General features: G+C 39.4%; 2 protein-coding genes across 11 annotated transcripts in view; one reads left to right on the plus strand and one right to left on the minus strand.

Moving 5' to 3' along the window:
• The window catches only part of SHTN1 (shootin 1), a 68,824-nt gene extending 62,157 nt beyond the window's left edge, over window positions 1-6,667 (plus strand). For all 4 annotated transcript variants that reach the window (XM_081863726.1, XM_081863729.1, XM_081863727.1 and 1 more), the window contains exon 17: window positions 577-6,667. In XM_081863726.1, coding sequence (XP_081719852.1) covers window positions 577-781 — 205 coding nt within the window. In that variant the 3' untranslated portion in view covers window positions 782-6,667. The remainder of the gene's footprint in view (window positions 1-576) is intronic.
• The window catches only part of ENO4 (enolase 4), a 31,150-nt gene continuing 16,737 nt past the window's right edge, over window positions 5,623-20,035 (minus strand). For 4 of the 7 annotated variants that reach the window (XM_081863720.1, XM_081863721.1, XM_081863724.1 and 1 more), the window contains exons 7-14: window positions 18,842-18,907; window positions 18,034-18,090; window positions 15,235-15,402; window positions 14,832-14,957; window positions 11,833-12,022; window positions 10,990-11,057; window positions 9,718-9,835; window positions 5,623-8,059 (exon numbers count right to left, since the gene is read on the minus strand). In XM_081863720.1, the coding sequence (XP_081719846.1) occupies window positions 7,947-8,059; window positions 9,718-9,835; window positions 10,990-11,057; window positions 11,833-12,022; window positions 14,832-14,957; window positions 15,235-15,402; window positions 18,034-18,090; window positions 18,842-18,907 (906 nt within the window). In that variant the 3' untranslated portion in view covers window positions 5,623-7,946. The remainder of the gene's footprint in view (window positions 8,060-9,717; window positions 9,836-10,989; window positions 11,058-11,832; window positions 12,023-14,831; window positions 14,958-15,234; window positions 15,403-18,033; window positions 18,091-18,841; window positions 18,908-20,035) is intronic. The other 3 variants (XR_014157006.1, XM_081863722.1, XM_081863723.1) reach the window with 3 other exon arrangements.

A 20,035-nucleotide genomic window follows, 5' to 3' on the forward strand; every position in this document is an offset into this window, starting at 1 on the left:
TTGAATAATGACCAAATGGACTTGCCAAATGGATCGGCTAGAGCCAGGTTCTGAATTAGTTAGTCTCAAGTTCCAGTGTTTGGTGTGATTGTGGTGTATATAATTTGAAGTATGAAGATCACAGAGGAAGAACAAGGTTTTGCTGTTCTAAAGTAGCACTTTATTGCTGAAGAAATCTGGCACCTGAACATAAAATTCTGCAAGGATGACAATTTGTTATTTCTGTGATCTGGCTTTCTTTCTTTAAAACTGTAGGGCTTTACGGCTTTCCCGTCAAATCAAATACAAAACAGTTGAAATGGCAGCATTTCTATTTCACCTTGCCCTTGCTGAGTTACCTTCCTTCCTGAACAATTGCCCAAACTGCTCCAATATAATTGGGCCAATCACATCAATTTCGTTCTCCCCAAAGGATTCTTCTTGTTCTTTCCAATACTTATAGCTTCTTGGCAGCTACCATATTCTGCCCTCAAAATAGCCAAATAATCTGTACTTAGTGCTTTTGAAGTTGGGATGCAAGCCAGTTAGTATGTTAATGATTTGTTCCTATATTTACATGTTGCTTTGTGCTTCCAGGTCATCAACCAACATGGGGCTTAAAAATAAGGCTGCTGGTACAGAAAAGGAAGCAGAATCCATGGTACTACTGAATCCTGAGAAAACCAAAGAGCACACGCCTGGACATCTGAATCAAGACAAGGGGACTGAAGGAAAAGGTCAACAGCTTCATAAAGATGCTAGCGTTGGGAAAACAAAAGAGACAGACAGCTCTCATTGCTAATTGATGTGCTAAAAGGCATTAATTTCTGGAAGTTCCTTTCAGTGAGCGTCAGTTGTTTCATTTGTGTGTACTGGGAAGGGCTTAATTCTGTAGGGTTGTATCCAATTTAGTTGTACTCAGAGTAGATCCTTTGGGTTGGATTCAGCTAAGTTGTTGCAGTAGCAAAAACCAATGCAATAAGTCTCGCTAGCACAACAAGGACTTCTCCCGCTGTGTGCCCCCTGCTACCTCCCCAAATCTGCTCAGGTCAGGAAACCCCAAGAACAGCACAAGGGGAGATCATTCCATCTGGCAAGCAAAAATGCTTGCACTGGAACAATTTCCATAGTGCAGCCTGGAATTCTACACATTGAAATTAATAGGTATAAGTAACTTACGTCTATTAATTTCAATGGGACTACTTGGAGTAGTGCTTAACTGAATGCAACTCCTCCTAGTTTCTAATCATGTAACCATAATTGTTTATTGAAATGACCTTAAGTTATATACAATTTGACTTTCTCCTGTAGCAGCAGGGAAGTTTTTACTGAATTGGGTTTTTTTCTTAAATTATGCAGTACATCAAAATTTATTTTGATATTATTTTATATTGATGCCTTGTTTAGGACTGAAAGCTCACCAAAACTGATAGATTGAGCTTTATTTAGGTAATCACAGAAATGCACTTCTACTGATAGATGCAGCCACAAATCAGTTTTAGAAAAGGAAAGATGAACATAACTCACCTTAATAAGAAAAGATATAAGTGAGCCTTTTGGCCATCTATGTAGTCTCTTCACACAAGCAATCCAACCAACCAGGAAGTCTTTCCTTAATTAACAGATCTGGTTAACAGATTTGGAACAAGCCAGGGTGTTGAGCCGCATTTTGATGTTGTTCATTGAGGATGTATGTGCAGCCAAAAGGCTTGTCCCAAATGTACTGGGGACTTCTCTGCAAGACTTATGAAATTTTGAGCTACCACCTGATTAAAAGGGTCTTCAGCTACAGTCTTGTGCATTCACTAGGCTGTAAGTCCCATTAAAAATAGTAGAACTGAGCACAAATGTTTAGAACTGCACTGTTAATTAATTGTATTGCTTTTAATAGATCACTGTTTGCATATATCTGCATATGCCGAAGAGGCACAATTTTTAAAAGAAAAGGTAGATTCTCTTGGTTATTAGGTTATATACAAATATGTTGTAGGAGATATCATCATAAAAGACACATTCCTCCTTCTGTTTCATGGGGAATGCCAATGGTGCTTTTTAAAAGTTCTGTACTAAAATTAGTTATTTTTTTAAGCTGTTCCCTAATTAGGGCACCATTTTCAGTCATTCAACAATGCAATTCTGTGCATGTCTACTCATAAGTTTTTCCATTGATTCATTGGGCTTTACTCCTAGGTAGGTGGCTACAGAATAACAGCCTTAAAAAAATGCACAAGAGTTTATGCAATTTCCATTCGTTTCAAAGAGGCTTCTACAGGAAAAGTCCCCAATGGATTCATACCCACATAGCTATACCTCAGTAGCCCAAACGAATTTTATATAAGGACTATTTTATCCATCTTACCCATAACAGCTGTACTTTGATACTTTTGAAAAGCAAAAACTCAGTAGTTCTGCCTTATAACAGGATCTTGTCAGCAGTGTCCCCTTGAGTATTGTTTTGCTGTTGGCAGGATCAGTCAGAGAAGTTGGCAATAGCAAGCTGATGCTTCCAAGGCATGGCTTTCAATGCCACTGAATTCCTTATGGAAAAAAAGTAAATGAGGCCTGTTCCCTTTAAAATAATCTACCTGTTCAGACATCATACAATCCAGCTAGGTTTTGCACTGCTATCTATATAAATGGCTTAATTTCTCACCTAATTTCCTTTCAACTGATATTTAATAAATAATAATAATAATAATTTTATTATTTATACCCTGCCCATCTGGCTGGGTTTCCCCAGCCACTCTTTCTTCATGCTTCTGCAAGCTTCATACTTAGCACCAAACCTGTCATTAATCCTGGTTCCATTTTCACTGCAGAGGGAACCTGGAATTCATTTTTATGCCTTAACATAAAATGGTCTGATTTTGCTTGGAAGCTGCTCCACGCAGAGGGCTCTTAATGTGTGGTGGTTCACCACGTAGACCGTAATTTCTACAAGAACCATCTGCCAGGGATGTTTTGTGCCATTTTAAGACAGGCAGCATAGTGAGCTGGCTCATGCAAAGAACTGACCATACGGATGCTGTTTCATATGGATGCAGTTTCATGCAACTTCTGCTTGGTTGCCATTTTGTTGCTTAATTCTGTCCCCACCTGGCTTCATCTGTCTTCCTGGATGAAATAAAATAAATACTTGCTCAGGGAGGCAGACTAAAGCAGCACCCCAGTTCTAAGACAAGGAAGGCAAATCTGACCTTCCACCATGGTTTCACCAGTGGTACTCATACTACGTAAGGCACTTTTCGGCCATGGGCAGAAGCTGGCTAAAATCCTGAGTGTCATAGTTTTCACTTATGAATCAAAATCATAGTTAACAGATGGACATTGAACATTGTTAAGAAACCCAGATTCATTGCATCTTTCAGTTCTTATAGTTCCTATATCCATAATGTTCAAAATCTTACTCCTATTATAGGTTTGTAGTTTCCTGCATACAAATATTGTAGAATTAAGTGCATTGCATCTACCAGAAGTAGTTTGCCAGTTATCTTATACCTGGAAATGAGAGGCAAATTGTATTAAACAAAAGCATCTAAAATACATACAGTAGCTGCTAAACTGCTCTAAACCCCCAAGCAAATATGTTTGTCTGTACACTCAATAAAAACAAACCAGTCATCTCTCTGGATAAGACAGCTGTTGTTGTCCAACTAGGCCTTGTGGCACACCAGGCAAGGTGTTAATGGAGTTAGATAAACTTAGGAAAACTAAAAACCTTTCTATAGTCAGAGTATCATTTCACCACCCAGAACATTCATGGTGCTTCCTGAGAGTTTAGACCATGTTGTGTCTCCACACAACTTACGTTAACCAGTACTTAGCTCTCATTATGCAGCCATGGCCTCTTCCCTGGAAAGCTGTGGGCATCATAGTAAGTGTGCCAGTTTATGTGGCATTTTAAAGTAGCTGTGATCTTCACTAACACCTCTGTGCTGCATAGGAGAAAAGTGGTGGTCATGGTTTTGCTATCTGTGGCAAGAGGATAGCCTACAGTTTCTTGCAGTCTTAGCCATGAGTGCTGCCTCAAACGTTCTGCTCTTTCAAATAAGGGCTCAGCATTTCTGTTGCCTGCATGCACTTCACTGAAATGTCTACTTCTGTGCATGTTTCTAATTTACTGTCAACCATGTGCAGCTGTGACACACTTCATCAACTTCTTTGTTTATCAATAACCCAGGAAGAATGTTGTGTGTAGGCACATCTAGAACATGCCTCCAGCTCTCGGTGGTGCTCCTCTAATGGGACTTTGGTTGCTAATTGCTGAGACTTCCATTATTGTTTTTATCAGCACTTTGCACATTTTGGGTTTCTACTGCGATCAGAAATTAGTATATTTGACAATTTTGAGGCATCTCTTGAGGAAAGAAACCTTTCCCCAACTGTTTTTTCAACTAAACATTCAGGCTACCAGTATGACATTTCTTGATTGTTCTGCCAGGCTGTGCAAACCCTGTGCGCATGTTACTCACATGTAGAGAATACATGCATATGGACCAGAGCATTTTTTTAAAAGCCAGCTTTATTTTTAACAACCACACATAAAGTGTGGTTGTTGGTAAAAGAAGGCCAACGCCCAAGCACCTCCTCATGTGTAGGGCCTCCATGCAGTTAGGACGCCCAAACAGCCAAGTGTCCAAAATACACAAAGCCTTACAGACAAGGGGGCGTGTTGCTCTTCCTGTGCAGACTGTGGCTGGGGTGCTGTTTGGGGGGTTTTGTTGGGGAGAGTTGTTGCTGTGGTCCTATTTTAGATCCTGTGATTTATGTGAAAATTGTTTGTCCTGCTTGTACATTTTAATATTTTCTTTATTGTTTATTACTCCTTTTGTTACATTTTTTCATGTTGTAAGGCCAGAACTGTGGAAAGGCAGCATACAAATAAAATTATGTATGTTTGTACTGACAACCACACTCAATGCACAGTTCTTAAAAATGCTCTGGTCTGTACTAGAGTATGCCTTACGCATGAGTAACATGTACATGGAGCTGCAGGCAGCTGAATCATTTCACAAGACCAAGTCTATAGAAATCTTGTATTGAGCTGACCTTCTCTTGTGGCTCCATATTTAATAAATGTAGGTATAGTATCTAGGATCAAGTATAGGTAGCAGCTTCTGTCTGTTTTAAAAGGCTTAAGAGCAGAGTAATAGAATCTCATATGGAGACCACCCAAATTCCTTTCTCCATTAATTCCATTAATTCTCCATTAATAAACATTTGCATGTGCTGTTCTGCTTAAAGAATATTTACTTGTAAACCAACATGTACATGGCCACAAAGCACCAGCCTATATATCAGGCATGTCCAACCAGTAGATCATGATCTACCGGTAGATCCCTGGCTGATCCTGGTAGATTGCGAGATCATCCCCAAAAGCTCAACAGCTCTGCAATCCTCCCCCCAAAAAAGCTCAACAACTTTGGGCAATTCACCCACCCACCCCCTCCCTCCAATGACAATGGGTAGATCACTGCCAGGGTTTTTTTTAATACTAGGAGTATATCGCAATCTCTTGGGAGTTGGATGTGCCTGCTATATATGTTGCAGTTCTTCAGTGAATCAGCATCAGGCTTCTTTTATTCTATTGTAAAATGACACCTGAAAACAGTAACCTGTCAAAACATCATGGGGTTGTTGTTGGGGGTTTTTTTAACTAGGTGAAATAGCTTACATAGCACAATTATGGCATCACTCATTTCCCAGTGAAGACAGTGACAAATGCGTTTTTTACACAGTTTTCACGTTTCCAAAATCAATATACTTTTTACACTACAGTGAACGGGTGCGGTCAGGACTTTCTCCTTTAAAAAACAAAAAACACTTGAGCAATTTAATGTTAGTTTGAAATTGGGTAGTAATGTTCTTGAATGCACTGTGAGATTTTAACGATAGGAGACAATGATCAGTAATTAGGATTAAATGATGAATGTGTTTGGTTTGTTAGCTTGGCTTTATAGTAGTTGTTCAATGCTTATCTCCTGAAAAGCAAAATCATTAAAAGCTATAATCCTTACACACTTCCCTGGGAGAAAGCCCCACTGTCCGAGTCAGGGCCAGCCCTGCCATTAGGCACAGTGAAGCAGCAGTCTCTGGCAGATTTTGGATGCCATGAGAGGACTGCAAATAATTATTTAATTTATTATTGTGTTTTTACTCCCAGGAAGAGGTGGTTGTGGGATTTTCTGCCTCAGATGTCAAAGTAACTTGACCAGCCTAAGGTACATATGCACCATGACCAAAGGTGCACAATTTGCTTGCACTGCCTCAGGCAGCAAAATGTATTGGTCGAGACCTGCCCTAAGTAGATACATTTAGGATTGCATTGTTAGTGTGGTAACAGTGTGCGTAATTTTTATTTTTATTTTGCATGTTTGTTAAGCAAATAATGGGATCGATCTAATCAGTTAACTGTTTCATAAATATGGGGAAACATGTCCATTTGCTTTCCATGAACTTGCCCTTCAGTAGGTTTTGTTTCCTACTAATTGCTTTTGCACTTAGATATCAGTTTGATTACAATGAATTTCATATGACAATTTCTAAATGTATTTTTCCTTGAATTCTTACAGGAGAATATGCAAAAAAATGAAAAATGTATTTCTTTCTAGTTAAATTATTTGTTATACTATGATATAAATTATTTATCTTTTTAATGCTGCTTATTAAAAAAGGTTTTTGACTTTTTTCCCAGATATTGTGGCATTTTGTTGTTCTTTCCAGCTTTAAGACAGGGGTGGCCTGTTACATCAGTTTTTAGTCTGTCATGTAGCAAAACTGGTGACTGGCTGTAAGATACAGGAACCAAAGACGGGTCATTATGACAGACAGAGCCCCAGAAAAAGCACAGGGCTCGCAGACAGTAATGAAAGCCAGCCCAGTCAAGGTCATATGTATGTATGAATGAAACTCTTTTGTATACAGGTTATATCATACCAATTAATATCCATGGAAGGAGTCAAATCAAAATATGCATTCTCTGTGTGCAAAGAATAGATTCTGTTGAATGGGAAGCATTTGCTGAGAAGGTTACTCATTGCATTTGGTTGCACAGCTGCATTTGAAAATGACCACTGTAGACTCCAGGGCTGGGACATGTTTTTCAGACAATGGGCAGTGGTGGTGGGTGGGGTTAGAGCCAAAAATGAGCAGAGTAATGGATGTGACTTTTGCCTTGTACAACAGGGTATATTCCTGCCACATCAAGCATGCAAAAGGCATTATAGTTCAAGCATATATAGTCAAGCCAGGCAAAAGCACTTGAGGGAGAGTACAGAGCAGGACTGGTGAGGAATGTGGCCTGGAAAGAGTCTCAAAGGCCAAATAAAGAGGCTTGGGTGGCCACACTCAGCTCTGAGTTAGTTTCCTCACCCCTGATCTCTTCAAACTTTCAGAGAATTTTACTTCAGAGATATATAAACCTGAATTGTACTTTGACTGCTGACACTGTTAATGGAAAGGAAAATCAGCTTGGCAAAGTGATTTTTAAAATTGTGTGTGAAAATTAATGTCCTAAAACAAAATTATGGCAAACATTTTAAATTATTATTATTATTATTATTATTATTATTATTATTATTATTATGCTTTGGAAAAAAGGACTCAAAAGTGAACACTGCATAAAAAAACACATTCATAAATGGAGTAACAGACTAGTAAAGCATGCATTACTCATGGATTCTGTGGTCCTTCTGTCCTACACTGTTTCCCCGATTCAAACAGAGTGCTGTCATATCTTTATAGAACAAACAACTGTTATCCCATATGGTAAATTCCCATTAAGCTGTGTTAAAGGATGCATAGCAGAAATATAAACATTTTAAAGGAAAATAAAACCAAAGGACTGACTGTGTCATGCCAACTGTTGCCCCATTGTGGTAGTCCTGTGGGAACATGTTGTTGGCCTCAAAATGAAGAATTCAGGGTCAGTTCTGGGCCAAAAAACGCCAAGTCTGAAACATCACTTTCTATGTAGCAGAGCGCTCTGTCCTTGCAGTAATATAAGTAGACTCAAGTTCTTCCTCCTCCTCTTCTTCTTCCTCTTCAGTATAATCAACAAATTCATGATCTTCTCTCTCACCTGAAATGGAATATTTGTGTCCTGAGTATTTTTTTAAAAAAAGCATACATTTACAAAAGTCTTTCAGCAAAAGCAATGTGATTTAAAAGTGCTTAACTTTAGCAGGCATGTACCTATGGAGATTAAACTGGTATGGCTGGGATCCTGGACATACTTAACTAGGAGTACAGATGTAGAATTGTGCTGTTAAGTCACGTGCAGTGTAATGCCAGGCCTTCTTGCCTCACAGCTCACACTCGTAGCAAATACACTACACTGACTCTGTAGAAGCATGGACTGTTATTCCATTCGTAAACAATTCTATTCTACTACATCTGTGAATCTATGAATACAGCATAGTTCTTTGCATACGTGCATTTAAACAGGCGACATCCAAGTTGTTTCAGGTCAATCTAGGAGATGGGAAGCATATGTACTCCTTGTTTATTCATCCAGCCCTCCTCACTCTGCTGAAGGAATGTGAACTTCAAACTCATGTTCCTTAGCTTATAAGAGAGGCTATGGAGTTATGCGCACATACACTCATTCCCTGTAATGGCTTGGCACAGTGCCTGTATCTGTGTGTATGCACAAAGAAAGAAAGCGGGAAAACCAGGCCTCGGCTATGCCATTTGGGGATTCCTGCATAGGGATTGTGCCCATAGATTTTGCACAGCCTAGGGAACAGCTGACAAGTATAAAATTTCAATGACATGCCATGGGAAATATACAAGGAAATACTGTTTTCATTTGGGTTGATGCCACTGGCGGAATGAACTGGAACATAGGAAGCTGTCGTACACCGTGCCCGATCATTTGTCCATGCAACTGCTCTTTCCAGGGTCTCAGGAAAAGACCTTTCCCATTACAGTGGTACCTCGGGATGCGAATGGGATCTGTTCCGGAGCCCCGTTCGCATCCTGAATGGAACGTAAGACACGATGACACATCTGCGAGTCGCGTTTTGCCGTTTCTGTACATGTGCGTGACGTCATTTTGAGCGTCTGCACATGCACAAGAGGCAAAACCCGAGAGTAACGTGCTCCGTTACTTCCGGGTTGCCATGGAGCGCAACCCGAAAGCGCTCAACCTGAAGTACATTCAACCCGAGGTATGACTGTACGTGCTATCTCCTTTTAGTCAGACATGCCACAGATTGAACCTGGAACCTCCGGGTGCAAAGCCTTTGACCAATCTCCAAGCAGGTCCCTTACCAGGACTGCTACCACATCTGATATTCAATATGAAGTTGCCATGTAGCTTTTTCACACAGCTATATTTCTGCATCTTTATATGGAATGCTACAGAACAATTTTCAAAGCATCATCTGCAACATGCCTGCCTCCAGCTAAAATTCTGTGTGAACAAAAAAAATCCCAATAACATTAAAAATGTTCTCCATTGGCCTTGAAGATTCCAACCAATTAATTCTGCTCATGAAAAGCTTGTTGTAGGCTGTGCCTAAAGGATGTCTTATTTTAACATTCAGGTAAACAGACAACTCATTATAAGGACAATGTACTTTGTGGCAAATGTCATCCTGTTTTCTGCAAGTGCTTATTTATAGTCTTTTGATTCTCCTTCCCTCCTGCAGAGTGTTTTCAATCACTCCTTTTCCAATCTTTGTATTCTTATTCATTAAATACCGAAAACAATGTAAGAAAGAGGGTTTTTTTTACCAAGTCTTCCATTCTTGCCGAGTTCTTCCTCTATTGCAAGAAGACGGTTGTATTTGGCGACCCTCTCGCCACGTGAAAGACCTCCCAACTTGATGAACCTAGTTCTCAGTCCAACAGCCTTAAACAAAAAAATTACCATTTTAAACCTCCAGTGTTGAGGGGGGAAATGAATCCCCTTTCCTGCTATTTACATAACTTGGGTGCCTTAGAACAGTGTTTCCCAACCTTGTGCCTCCAGCTGTTTTTGGACTACAATTCCCATCATCCCTTGCCACTGGTCTTGCTAGTCAGGGATGATGGGAGTTGTAGTTCAAAAACAGCTGGAGGCACAAGGTTGGGAAACACTGCCTTAGAAGCAGACTTCGATTATGTAACATTCATATTTCCCGTCTCTATGTGGAGGCCTACAATTCAGCATTTATGCTTGTGTTTGTAACACTGCCATATGCATGGCCGGAGCATTTATTCCACAGGACAGTGAGTGTGTACTGCAAATGTCCTTTGCTTTGCAATGCTGTGCTAAAATTTGGCTTCTGGTTAATTTTTTGCTTCCTACATGTAAACCCCATGACCTTCATGTAAACAGGTCATTGACTGGACTGCTGTAAGGTCATAGAGTAAGAGTCATGCATGGCATTAACAAATACCTTGGCTACGATGTGTCAAAGGAAAAACTCTGCTAGGAGGGAATTTCATGCAAGCTCTAGCATTGGTGGGATAGGTAGGGAGAAAGAGGTATCCAAGCCAGAGAAGAGGAAAGGGAAACCACATTGAGCTGAGAGTCAAGAAAACAGTATAGTGCTGAAAGGAAGGGAACTGGAAGCTCAGGAGACAGCAGGAGGCAGGGTAGGGTGACTGGGAGGGGGTGGACTAAAATTCACACATTAATTTTAAATAAGTGGCCAATTTTTAGTGACATCCTCTATGCAATTATGCTTTAACACAAAGAGACTAGCCTGAGTCCATTAAGACCTGTTATTCAAGAAATACTGTCAGTGCTCTATGTTTTGAATAATTTGCTTAACTTTTCCTTAAAATGTCAGCAAGAGACAATACATATTTTCACTGTGCTACCATTGCCCACTGTTGTGCATCTCTCCCCCCCCCCCTATAGTTCAAAGATTAACTCTCTTTAAAAGGCGACTCTCTCAAAAAAGCCAATTTTCTAAAAGGTTACCTGTGTTTCAACTACAGACAACATTTCTACTGCGGGCCATGTCAAGATAAAAAGCAGTATTTGAGCAATTGAACAGCTTTCGCTACTTTACTTGCCAGGTCTACAAGACTGTCATCAGAAGTCTCTCCATCTGGACTGCCTAAAATGGAAATGCGCTTTCGACCTGTATAGGATGGAAATGAAAAGTTCTTTTTGTTTCTTTATTTCTCTATCCGGCCAAAAGACTATCAGTTTTCCATCGTTTGCCTTTGGCTATTACAATAGTTTTTTTCTTCGTTTTTTCTATGTCTTCTCTTGTTCTGTTAAATCCATGGTTCATAATCCATTTGAGTTTTGAGAATTTAAGCTCACTTATTTAAAAGGGCTTGAACTCATTTAACTCAGTGTTGGATTGTGGGCATTCTGTATAACAGCTGAAATACTTGCTCTGTCACTTTCTACAACTACTAATGACTGAACATATCATTTTGGTAGCATATTCAAGACAAAAGTGAGGCACTGAGGCATTTAATTTAATATAAACTTATACAAAATATAGCTGCAGATTAAAGAAGAAAGGGGGGAAACCACTTCTCTAGCTAGTATAAATTAAATTCTGAAGCTTAGAGTTCATTTATTTCAGCAGCTTTGTTACATTTTGAAAACTTGTAAAATGTCCATAGAAATATACAACAGAAACGATTCATATGAGAGATACGCCCTGTTACCCTGGCTCTATACAGCACTTTGAGCGGAACTGTATTCCAAGAATTCATTTAATATATTTTGAACATGAGCCCACAACTCTATTGTTGTGCCATGATGAGAGCCAATTATGTCTAATAAGCATTTCTAACACTGTCAATTACTGTATTTAAGTATAACATGTTACATCCTTTTACAGATCGTATAGGCAAACCTATAGTGTATACTTCATTTTAATTCTGTTCTTTCCTCACCATCTAAAAGCTGAGTTATTTTACAGAGGTCAGAAATTTTAGCTTCATTGGTATATTTTAGGACAAGACCACTGCATTTTGGTGTGTTGTGGTTCTCCATAAGTTTAGATACACTCTTGCACAATTCTTCTGCAAAAATATAGCATTTAGATCCCAACGTGTTGCGTAATGTGATCCACTGCTGGCAGTCCTATACAAATAACAAAATAACGGATTAAGAATTTCAGAAGTTAATGCCAGAAACCAGATGGATACTCTGTATTTTCAGTATAAACTTCAGTAGGTGCTGTTTTAGAGAAGGCAAATGGGCCCCCACAACTAATACCTGTAACCCTACAGAAGTGCTTCTGTCCAAGGCTCTAACCTGCTTGGAATAGGAACCCAAAATATGCATTTTTGGGTTCCCATTCTTCCCTCGGTACTTCATATAGCTGGGACAGCCAACAAGGGACCCTCCAGATGTTGCTGGAGTTCAATTCCCATCAGCACCAGCCAATTGGTGAACGGTCAACCCTTCTAATCAGATATTTATCCCAGTTGGTAGTGGGTTTGAATTGAGTATGTGCTGTTTTTGTTTTAAACTATAAATATATATACTCGGTGTGTGTGTATCTTAAACATGATTTTACACATGTAACTGTTTTCTCTATGTTTTTATTATATTGCAAATCACTTCGTGAATGAAACAATTATAACAACCGCCATATATTTGATTGCTATACAGGAAGATGGGTTGTGAGGGTTCTCCAAAAGTCACACACCCTCTTTACAGGCCAGGCCCTGCCCCCTACTGGCCCCGCTCTGTGCCCTTGAGGGATCTTGTTTTGCTGAAATGTATTCTTTAACTCTGATGTTTCTTGCAGGTCTGAGGATGGAAAGTGTGTATATGTGTGCTGTGCATATAAACCGCTGAATTTTGTCAGACTGATACGGACCCAACCATACAAATGTTAAGTCATTGCTTCCCCCACTTTTGGCCCTGTTCACCCTTGGCACACAGTCCCTGGAAAGTTGCCCACGGGGACATGCAGCTCTCGGGCTGAAAAGCGGTCCCCATTTCTGCGTTGGACCTTTTCTTTTCCCTTTCCCACTTGGCTGGAAGGTGTATGGGAAGCTGCCTACAGACTTTAGCATAGCTATTACTGAGCAACAGCGTGTTCCCATCCAACAAAGGTAGCAGCAAAGGCAGTCTCTGGCATTCAATGTAAACTCTGAATTCCCTCTTCAGACAATAAGAAAGGTAGTTTATCTCTAAGCCATCAACATTCTTTGTGGTACTGGAAGCTCACAGGACTATATTGTGCTAATTATTTAGCCATTTATTTTCCTTTCCTTTTCAATACCCAGAGAGGCATCAAGTAAACAGATGAATGTGGTAAAGCCATAGTCATCTTTGTTCCTAATAGGAAAAAAAAAACCCTGCCATCTTCCCTATATTTAAATTTGTTCTTGTTACATTTTTTTATACACAAAAGAGAACAATTTATTTTAAAACAATGCATTTTTATATGACATTAAAGCAGAATTAATAGTTATATATTTAACCATATGTAATGTTTCCTGTTTCACATTCCCCCCCAATGTACTTCACAACACTTTATCCTTTTTTTAAAAAAAAGTAAATGTGTTTATATTTATGTGTTACAGTTTTATTCCTATTGCAGTTTGCAACAGAAGGCTGATTTTTTAAAAGAAATCAATAGAGTGAATTTTCCCGTCTCATTTAGGTCTAAAGGAAATCAATGTTATCCATTATGCTTTGTCTGCCAACATTTCCTTATCCATACCTCTACAACGGAAACTAGTATATTTTACCAATATTTTGCTAGTAATTCTAAAGCAGCAAGATATGTATTTCCATCCTCTCTCGTATGCCTCCACTATGATTTCTGAGAAAGACTGACAAAACATTTTCTCAGTATACAATCTGTATGCCATGGGCATGTACCGCTTCTTAATGGCTGCTCCACAATTACAGAATTCTCTCCTTTTGGAGACTTGCCAAAATCACAGCCTGATTGTCTTCCCAGAACTATTGTAAGACCTCTTAGTTTTGTCTGGATTTTAATGGCCTGCATTAAGAGGGGACTGGAGGCAGTTATATTGGGGAGTTCAGTCTTGCTCAGATATGAAAGCATTTATCCTATTTTATAGCAGTTAGCTGGCAACTAGACTGTCTGACAGTCCAATCGAGGATCAATATCACAAATTTAAAACTTTGAGGCTCTAAACTGCTTGCCAATTCTTTGGCCATTTGGGCTCTGATGGCAATCTATGTTGTCATGTGACCTGGGATAGCTCAGCTGGTAGAGAACGAGACTTGTATCTATAAGCATATATCTATTAAATGTCTTAAGTCTACTGAGGTAGACTTAATTCAAGGTAATGGCATTGCCACTGATTTTTACTTTAATGTATTTATTTATTATAGTCACTTATAGCCCTCTTTTCAGGATACAAATCCTTCTAAGGTAGTTTACAACAAAACGCAAGTCAACAATATATAGAGTTAAAATATCAAATAGCTGAACACAGAAATGTGGCAAATATTCTCATCCTAGTTAATTGTGCTGCTGTATTTTGCAATCCTCTGAAAATGAGACTAATATGATGCATGCATCTCATACATTTCATACAAACAGGCCCTCAGCCATCTAAAGTTTGATATCAATGGGAATTAAGCATTATAATGGAGCTTAAGTTACAACAAAATCCTATTCTTGTCTACTCAGACATATCCCGATACAGGATTGTCATCTTAGTCAAAATTCTGTCACATTGATTTCAGTAGGACTGAAGTGTGTCTAACTTTAATTGGATTGGGGCCACAATGCTGAGGAATGAAGCTCAGTGAAATTTTCTTTCCTCTATGACTTCCTCTTTTCTATAAAACGTACCCCTCCCAAAGTTTAAGCACGTTTTATGTGTTTCTTTTATTGTTGGGTTCTCCTCAAGGACAGTGATAAAAATGCCAAAACAAAGAGAGAAAAAGCTCCTACCTCTTTCCTCAGTGGATCTATTAATGTCATAATAGATGGGAATTTACGAATTAGGTCCACATACACATCCACCATTTCATCAGGGCTCTTGAATGTTCCAAGTATCACTTCATATTTTCCCTTAGACTAAAATTAAAAATACTGAAAGGTAAAAATCACTATCAGAGTTGAAGGTGCTCACTTTTCTTTTTAATAGATAATGATAGGAATAAAGTACGATAATTAGAAACATTGAGGTGCCGCAAAGGAGCCACTGGTCTTTTGCATGAATGAAATCTGTTGATAGACTTCCTTCCCTTTACAGAGCCCACCCCCTTGATAGATCCCTTTTGGGGAGAGAGGAAGAGGTACTGAAAAAGACAAAAGAATGTTGAAAATAAAGATACAAAAAATTAATGCTTACACAGTCGATTAGTTCATGAGCAGCACAATTTATTCCCAAGTATACATCTATTCCTAGTTCCAAGGAAAGGTGTGTACAAGCAGACTGGATCAAAGCCAGAGGTTGTTCAAGACTTTCAAACCCTGTTACCAGGCAGCCTAAGTGAGACATCTTTTTAAGAACAGGAGACTGTAAATGAATTTAAAAACACTGGTATTAATTTCATATAGCCATGTACAAGAAGTGTTCTGCCAATCTCCGAATAAGACCCCTGCTGCATTATATAGGTACCATACTGTCCTACAACCTAACCAGATAGGATATTCTCTCCCTGTATAGCTATTTTATAATTCAGTTTATGACTGGATTATTGTTTTGTATGTGCATCAACTGTATATAAATTATCAGCATCTACATGAAGGCAACCAGTTTCTTGCAGATGGCCTGGCTAATGTTCCCAGTTTCTATGAACAAAGGACACATAGAGATAACAATACTATTTCCAAGCATGCTGTTTCATACATTCAGATTTGACATACTTCCACAAAGTTGAAAAGGGAGAAAATAGAAATATATTGTAGTCCTTAGGCAATTAAACAAAAGAAACAGGATGAAACAACTCTGTTGCTTCCAAATGATGCAATATTCCTATGAAGTTTAATAAAATATGAAACAAAAGTAATGGACATAATTCACTTAAAATGAAGCATAATTAATCTGATTCAGTTGGAGAGATTTAACCATGTGCCGAACTCTTCCACTGAAGTCAATTTAAAAGTGGGCAATTTGTGCCAATGACAATAGAAACAGAAGCCATCTTGGCCATAGAATGCAAACAATGTAACACTGAAGGTGTTGGCAGAATCCTACCAACACCAGGTGTTGTAAAATCCTACGCATATCAACCCAAAAGGCTGCAATTATATGCATGGTCTCATCCCCCAATCCTACTAAATCAGTTCTATGCGGGGCTGCCCTTGAAGCTGACCCAGAAACTCCAGCAGGTACAGAATGCCGCGGCAAGGCTCCTCACGGGGTCCTTGCCACAGGTTCACATTCATCCAGTGGTTTACCAGCTGCATTGGCTCCCGGTGGAGTACAGGGTCAGGTTTAAGGTGCTGGTTTTTACCTTTAAAGCCCTATGCGGCCTAGGACCCTCATACCCACGGGACCGCCTCTCCTGGTATGCCCTGCGGAGAACCTTAAGGTCCACAAATAACAACACTCTGGAGGTTCTGAGCCGCAAGGTGGTTAGATTGGTCTCAACTAGGGCCAGGGCCTTTTCAGTACTGGCCCCGACTTGATGGAATGCTCTGTCACAAGAGACCAGGGCCCTGCGGGACTTGACACCTTTCCTCAGGGCCTGAAAGGCAGAGCTGTTCCACCTGGCCTTTGGTTTGGACTCAGTCTGACCCTTATGTTTCCCTCCGCTTATGGTTTTGATTTATGGGCTACTACTAAAATGAGGCTGCATTTTAAATTGTATTTTAACCCGTATTTTAATTATTTTTGTTGTTGTTTTCTTTCCTATTACGTTTTATTGTAATTTTATTGGTGTTAGCTGCCCTGAGCCTGGTTCTGGCCGGGGAGGGCGGCGTATAAATTAAAATTTTATTATTGTTGTTGTTGTTGTTGTTGCAAGAAAAGTCTATGTAATTATCAGTTATGTGCAAGTAAGTGCTACTTAGAGTAGACCCACTGGAATTAATAGTGCTAAGTTAGTCATGTTCATTCATTTCAGTGGGTCTAACTCAGAGCAGAACCAATGTTAAATATGATCCTGTATATTTTTATTTTTCACACTACATTTTTCACACAATATTTATTTAGTTTCCTCTCTTACCTTATAAAAATGGTTTTTAGCAACGGTTTAAATAAAAATACATCCATTTAATGTAATCATTTATTAAACATTAAATCTAAGAGTATTACAGAGAAAACATTTTTAAAATGCAATTGTACACGTAAAAATATCCACTTAAATTTACCTGCTCTTCTCTCCCTATCCTGGAGAGCATCCGCTCCTCACCATCCAACCTACATAACCCATATTTGTTCATACATACATCCTCACAGGGGCATTGCTAACTCCCAGTCTAATTAATAAAATACAATAAACATGTTCTACATTTTATGCTTTTTATAATTTTATGATGTTTTAATTATTGTAGTGTGCATCACTATGATATTTTTATTGAATTGGTTGTTTTAGGAATGCTCTTATGAGAAATAATTTTTAAAAAATCATTCCTATCCAAATTGGGCTTCCAATTTGGCTCTCAATAATAAGTAACTCTTACCGGTACTGGATGGTTTCATATTCTGCTTTTGAACACATGACTGAACCTAGCTCATAGGCAGTGGATGCACCACATTTTGAGTCACTAGAATACCTAGGAAATCGCAACCCGTGGACTGATACAGATCCAAGTAACAGGATCTAGAGACAAAACCAGCATGACTTATTTGAGCACTATGCTGCCATCATCACAGGAGTAACATTGGTTCCAAGTTTAAGAGACAGTGTATGCCTCCATTTCCTTCTTCAATCAGTGTGAAGTGCAGTAGGAATTCCTACAAACCTGAGCTTCTAATGGTTGATATAATTATGTCAGAAAGGCTGATTGATGGAAAGCAATCTTCTGTTCTATTCACAATATAGTATAATATAAATCCCTCCCAACAAATAATGGTACACAAGTCTCAATACATCAAGGGCCATCACACTTGCTAATAAACCTATCACCTTATGATTCTAACAACTGTTTTCTGCAATAATCCACTCCTCAAGTTGAAAACTGTATTGTTATTTTTTCTTACCGGAGCTTTTTTTGCAGCATCCCGTGAAGTCTTTTTACCTTCTCCCACAGAACTAGGCTGTTACAAAGGTTTTAAAAAATTGTTTAGAAACACCAACATTATATATTCAGGAAAAATAGTAACCAAAAAATTAGCCATCTTTTAAATACTGTAATAGCTTCAAAGATATTATCCAAGATAAAGGTTGGGTATAGTACAGAACACAGAGTTTGATACAGAATGTATTTATTGCAAACTGACAACAGATATCCAAAACATCACTATGAATAAACCTCCCTGATTTTGAACAGAATTTAGGCACATGAAATATAAATGACATATATAATAGTACACCACATCCTAAGGGCATCTGGAGAGGTTGTATTTGTCAAAGCAAGTAACAGATATGTGTCAATAAATAAACGTGAACCGTAAGCCAATGCAAAAGCAGCTAATCATTCATTCTATTGGAAAAAAATTAATAGACAACCTGGCACCTGCATAGAAATGTGAAAAACAGACACAATATTAACTTGAGTCCCTAATTAAATGGGTCTCTCCATGAGTTTGAGGTGGCGTTCTTGTTTGGTCTTCCTGGTGCATAAATGAAATAAATGATTGCCATACTGTATAAAAAGATAATGAGTTTGATTTACTTCTGGTGGCTTTTACTTGAAAAGTTAACTTGTCAACCAGGGCAACAGACTGGACTTGTGTATACCTTCTGTAAAGCAAGGTATATATGCACACAAACATACACATAAACATATACATAAACACACACACACTCCTGAAAATACAAAAATGATTAATTTATAACTTATCTTACCATGTTAGTAGTTTGACTCAGCAACTTCATTACTTCTCTCTGAATATCCACACATCTTTCTACACCCTGCAAAATAAAAATAAAAAAAATCCCACAGAACCACAATTTTTTTTCCTATTAAAAGTAATTGCCCTGGCTCCCATCCCAAACTCAGTGACAGTATGTGTGTAAGTAAGCTTTATTCAGTAATTTAGGCCACACTACAGCTGCAGATCACCAAAGGCAGTCCTAAAGGTTCATGAGTGAATGAAAGCTAAGAAGTCTTTAAAGGGGGGGGGGCACAGCCCTCTACCAGTTTCTAAAAGTGAGACATGGTCACTTGCGACACAAGCCTCTCTCCCAATGAGATTGGTGGCACACACTTCTCCAAATGGGGCATGGGCCTGTTCCCAGTGGTGCAGGCAGCACTGAGTTCTCTGTGAGAGGTCAGAGGTCAGACCCTCTGACTCCTCCAGCTGTCCAACCGCCCCTCCTGACTGGTTGATGCCTTCCCCCATTGCTAGGGAATTCCTTCCCTGTTTGTACGGGCTTGACAGGGAGCTAGGGGCAATGGAGCTCGCGGCATCACGCCCCTTGGTCCACTCCATGCTGTTGACATGCTTGCACTCTCCTCTTCCTCTGACAGCAACTGCCACCCGTCCCAAAGTAGCCAGGCTCACAACAATTACATTCTGAAAACAAGTGACCTTTTCCAAAAGTTACTAGGTAAAGGTAAAGGGACCCCTGACTGTTAGGTCCAGTCGTGACCAACTCTGGGGTTGCGCCGCTCATCTCGCTTTAATGGCCGAGGGAGCCGGCGTACAGCTTCCGGCTCACATGGCCAGCATGACTAAGCCGCTTCTGGTGAACCAGAGCAGCGCATGGAAACGCCGTTTACCTTCCCGCCAGAGTGGTACCTATTTATCTACTTGCACTTTGACGTGCTTTCGAACTGCTAGGTTGGCAGGAACAGGGACCGAGCAACGGGAGCTCACTCCATCGCAGGGATTCGAACCGCCACCTTTCTGATCAGTTACTAGTATGCTCATTAAACTGCAGATATTCACTTTAATAGACATGTTCCAAGTTGAATGAGAAGTTTTGGAGAAACCGCAACACCAGTGGCAATGTTCTGAGTGGATTAAGAGTATCTTAAATCCTGCCAAGTAGGTAAATCCAGGTATTAGCAGGAGGGAAAGCAAGTATGAGCATAAA

This window comes from Podarcis erhardii, assembly GCF_964252035.2.
Source record: "Podarcis erhardii genome assembly, chromosome: 5".
Lineage (NCBI taxonomy): Eukaryota > Metazoa > Chordata > Lepidosauria > Squamata > Lacertidae > Podarcis > Podarcis erhardii.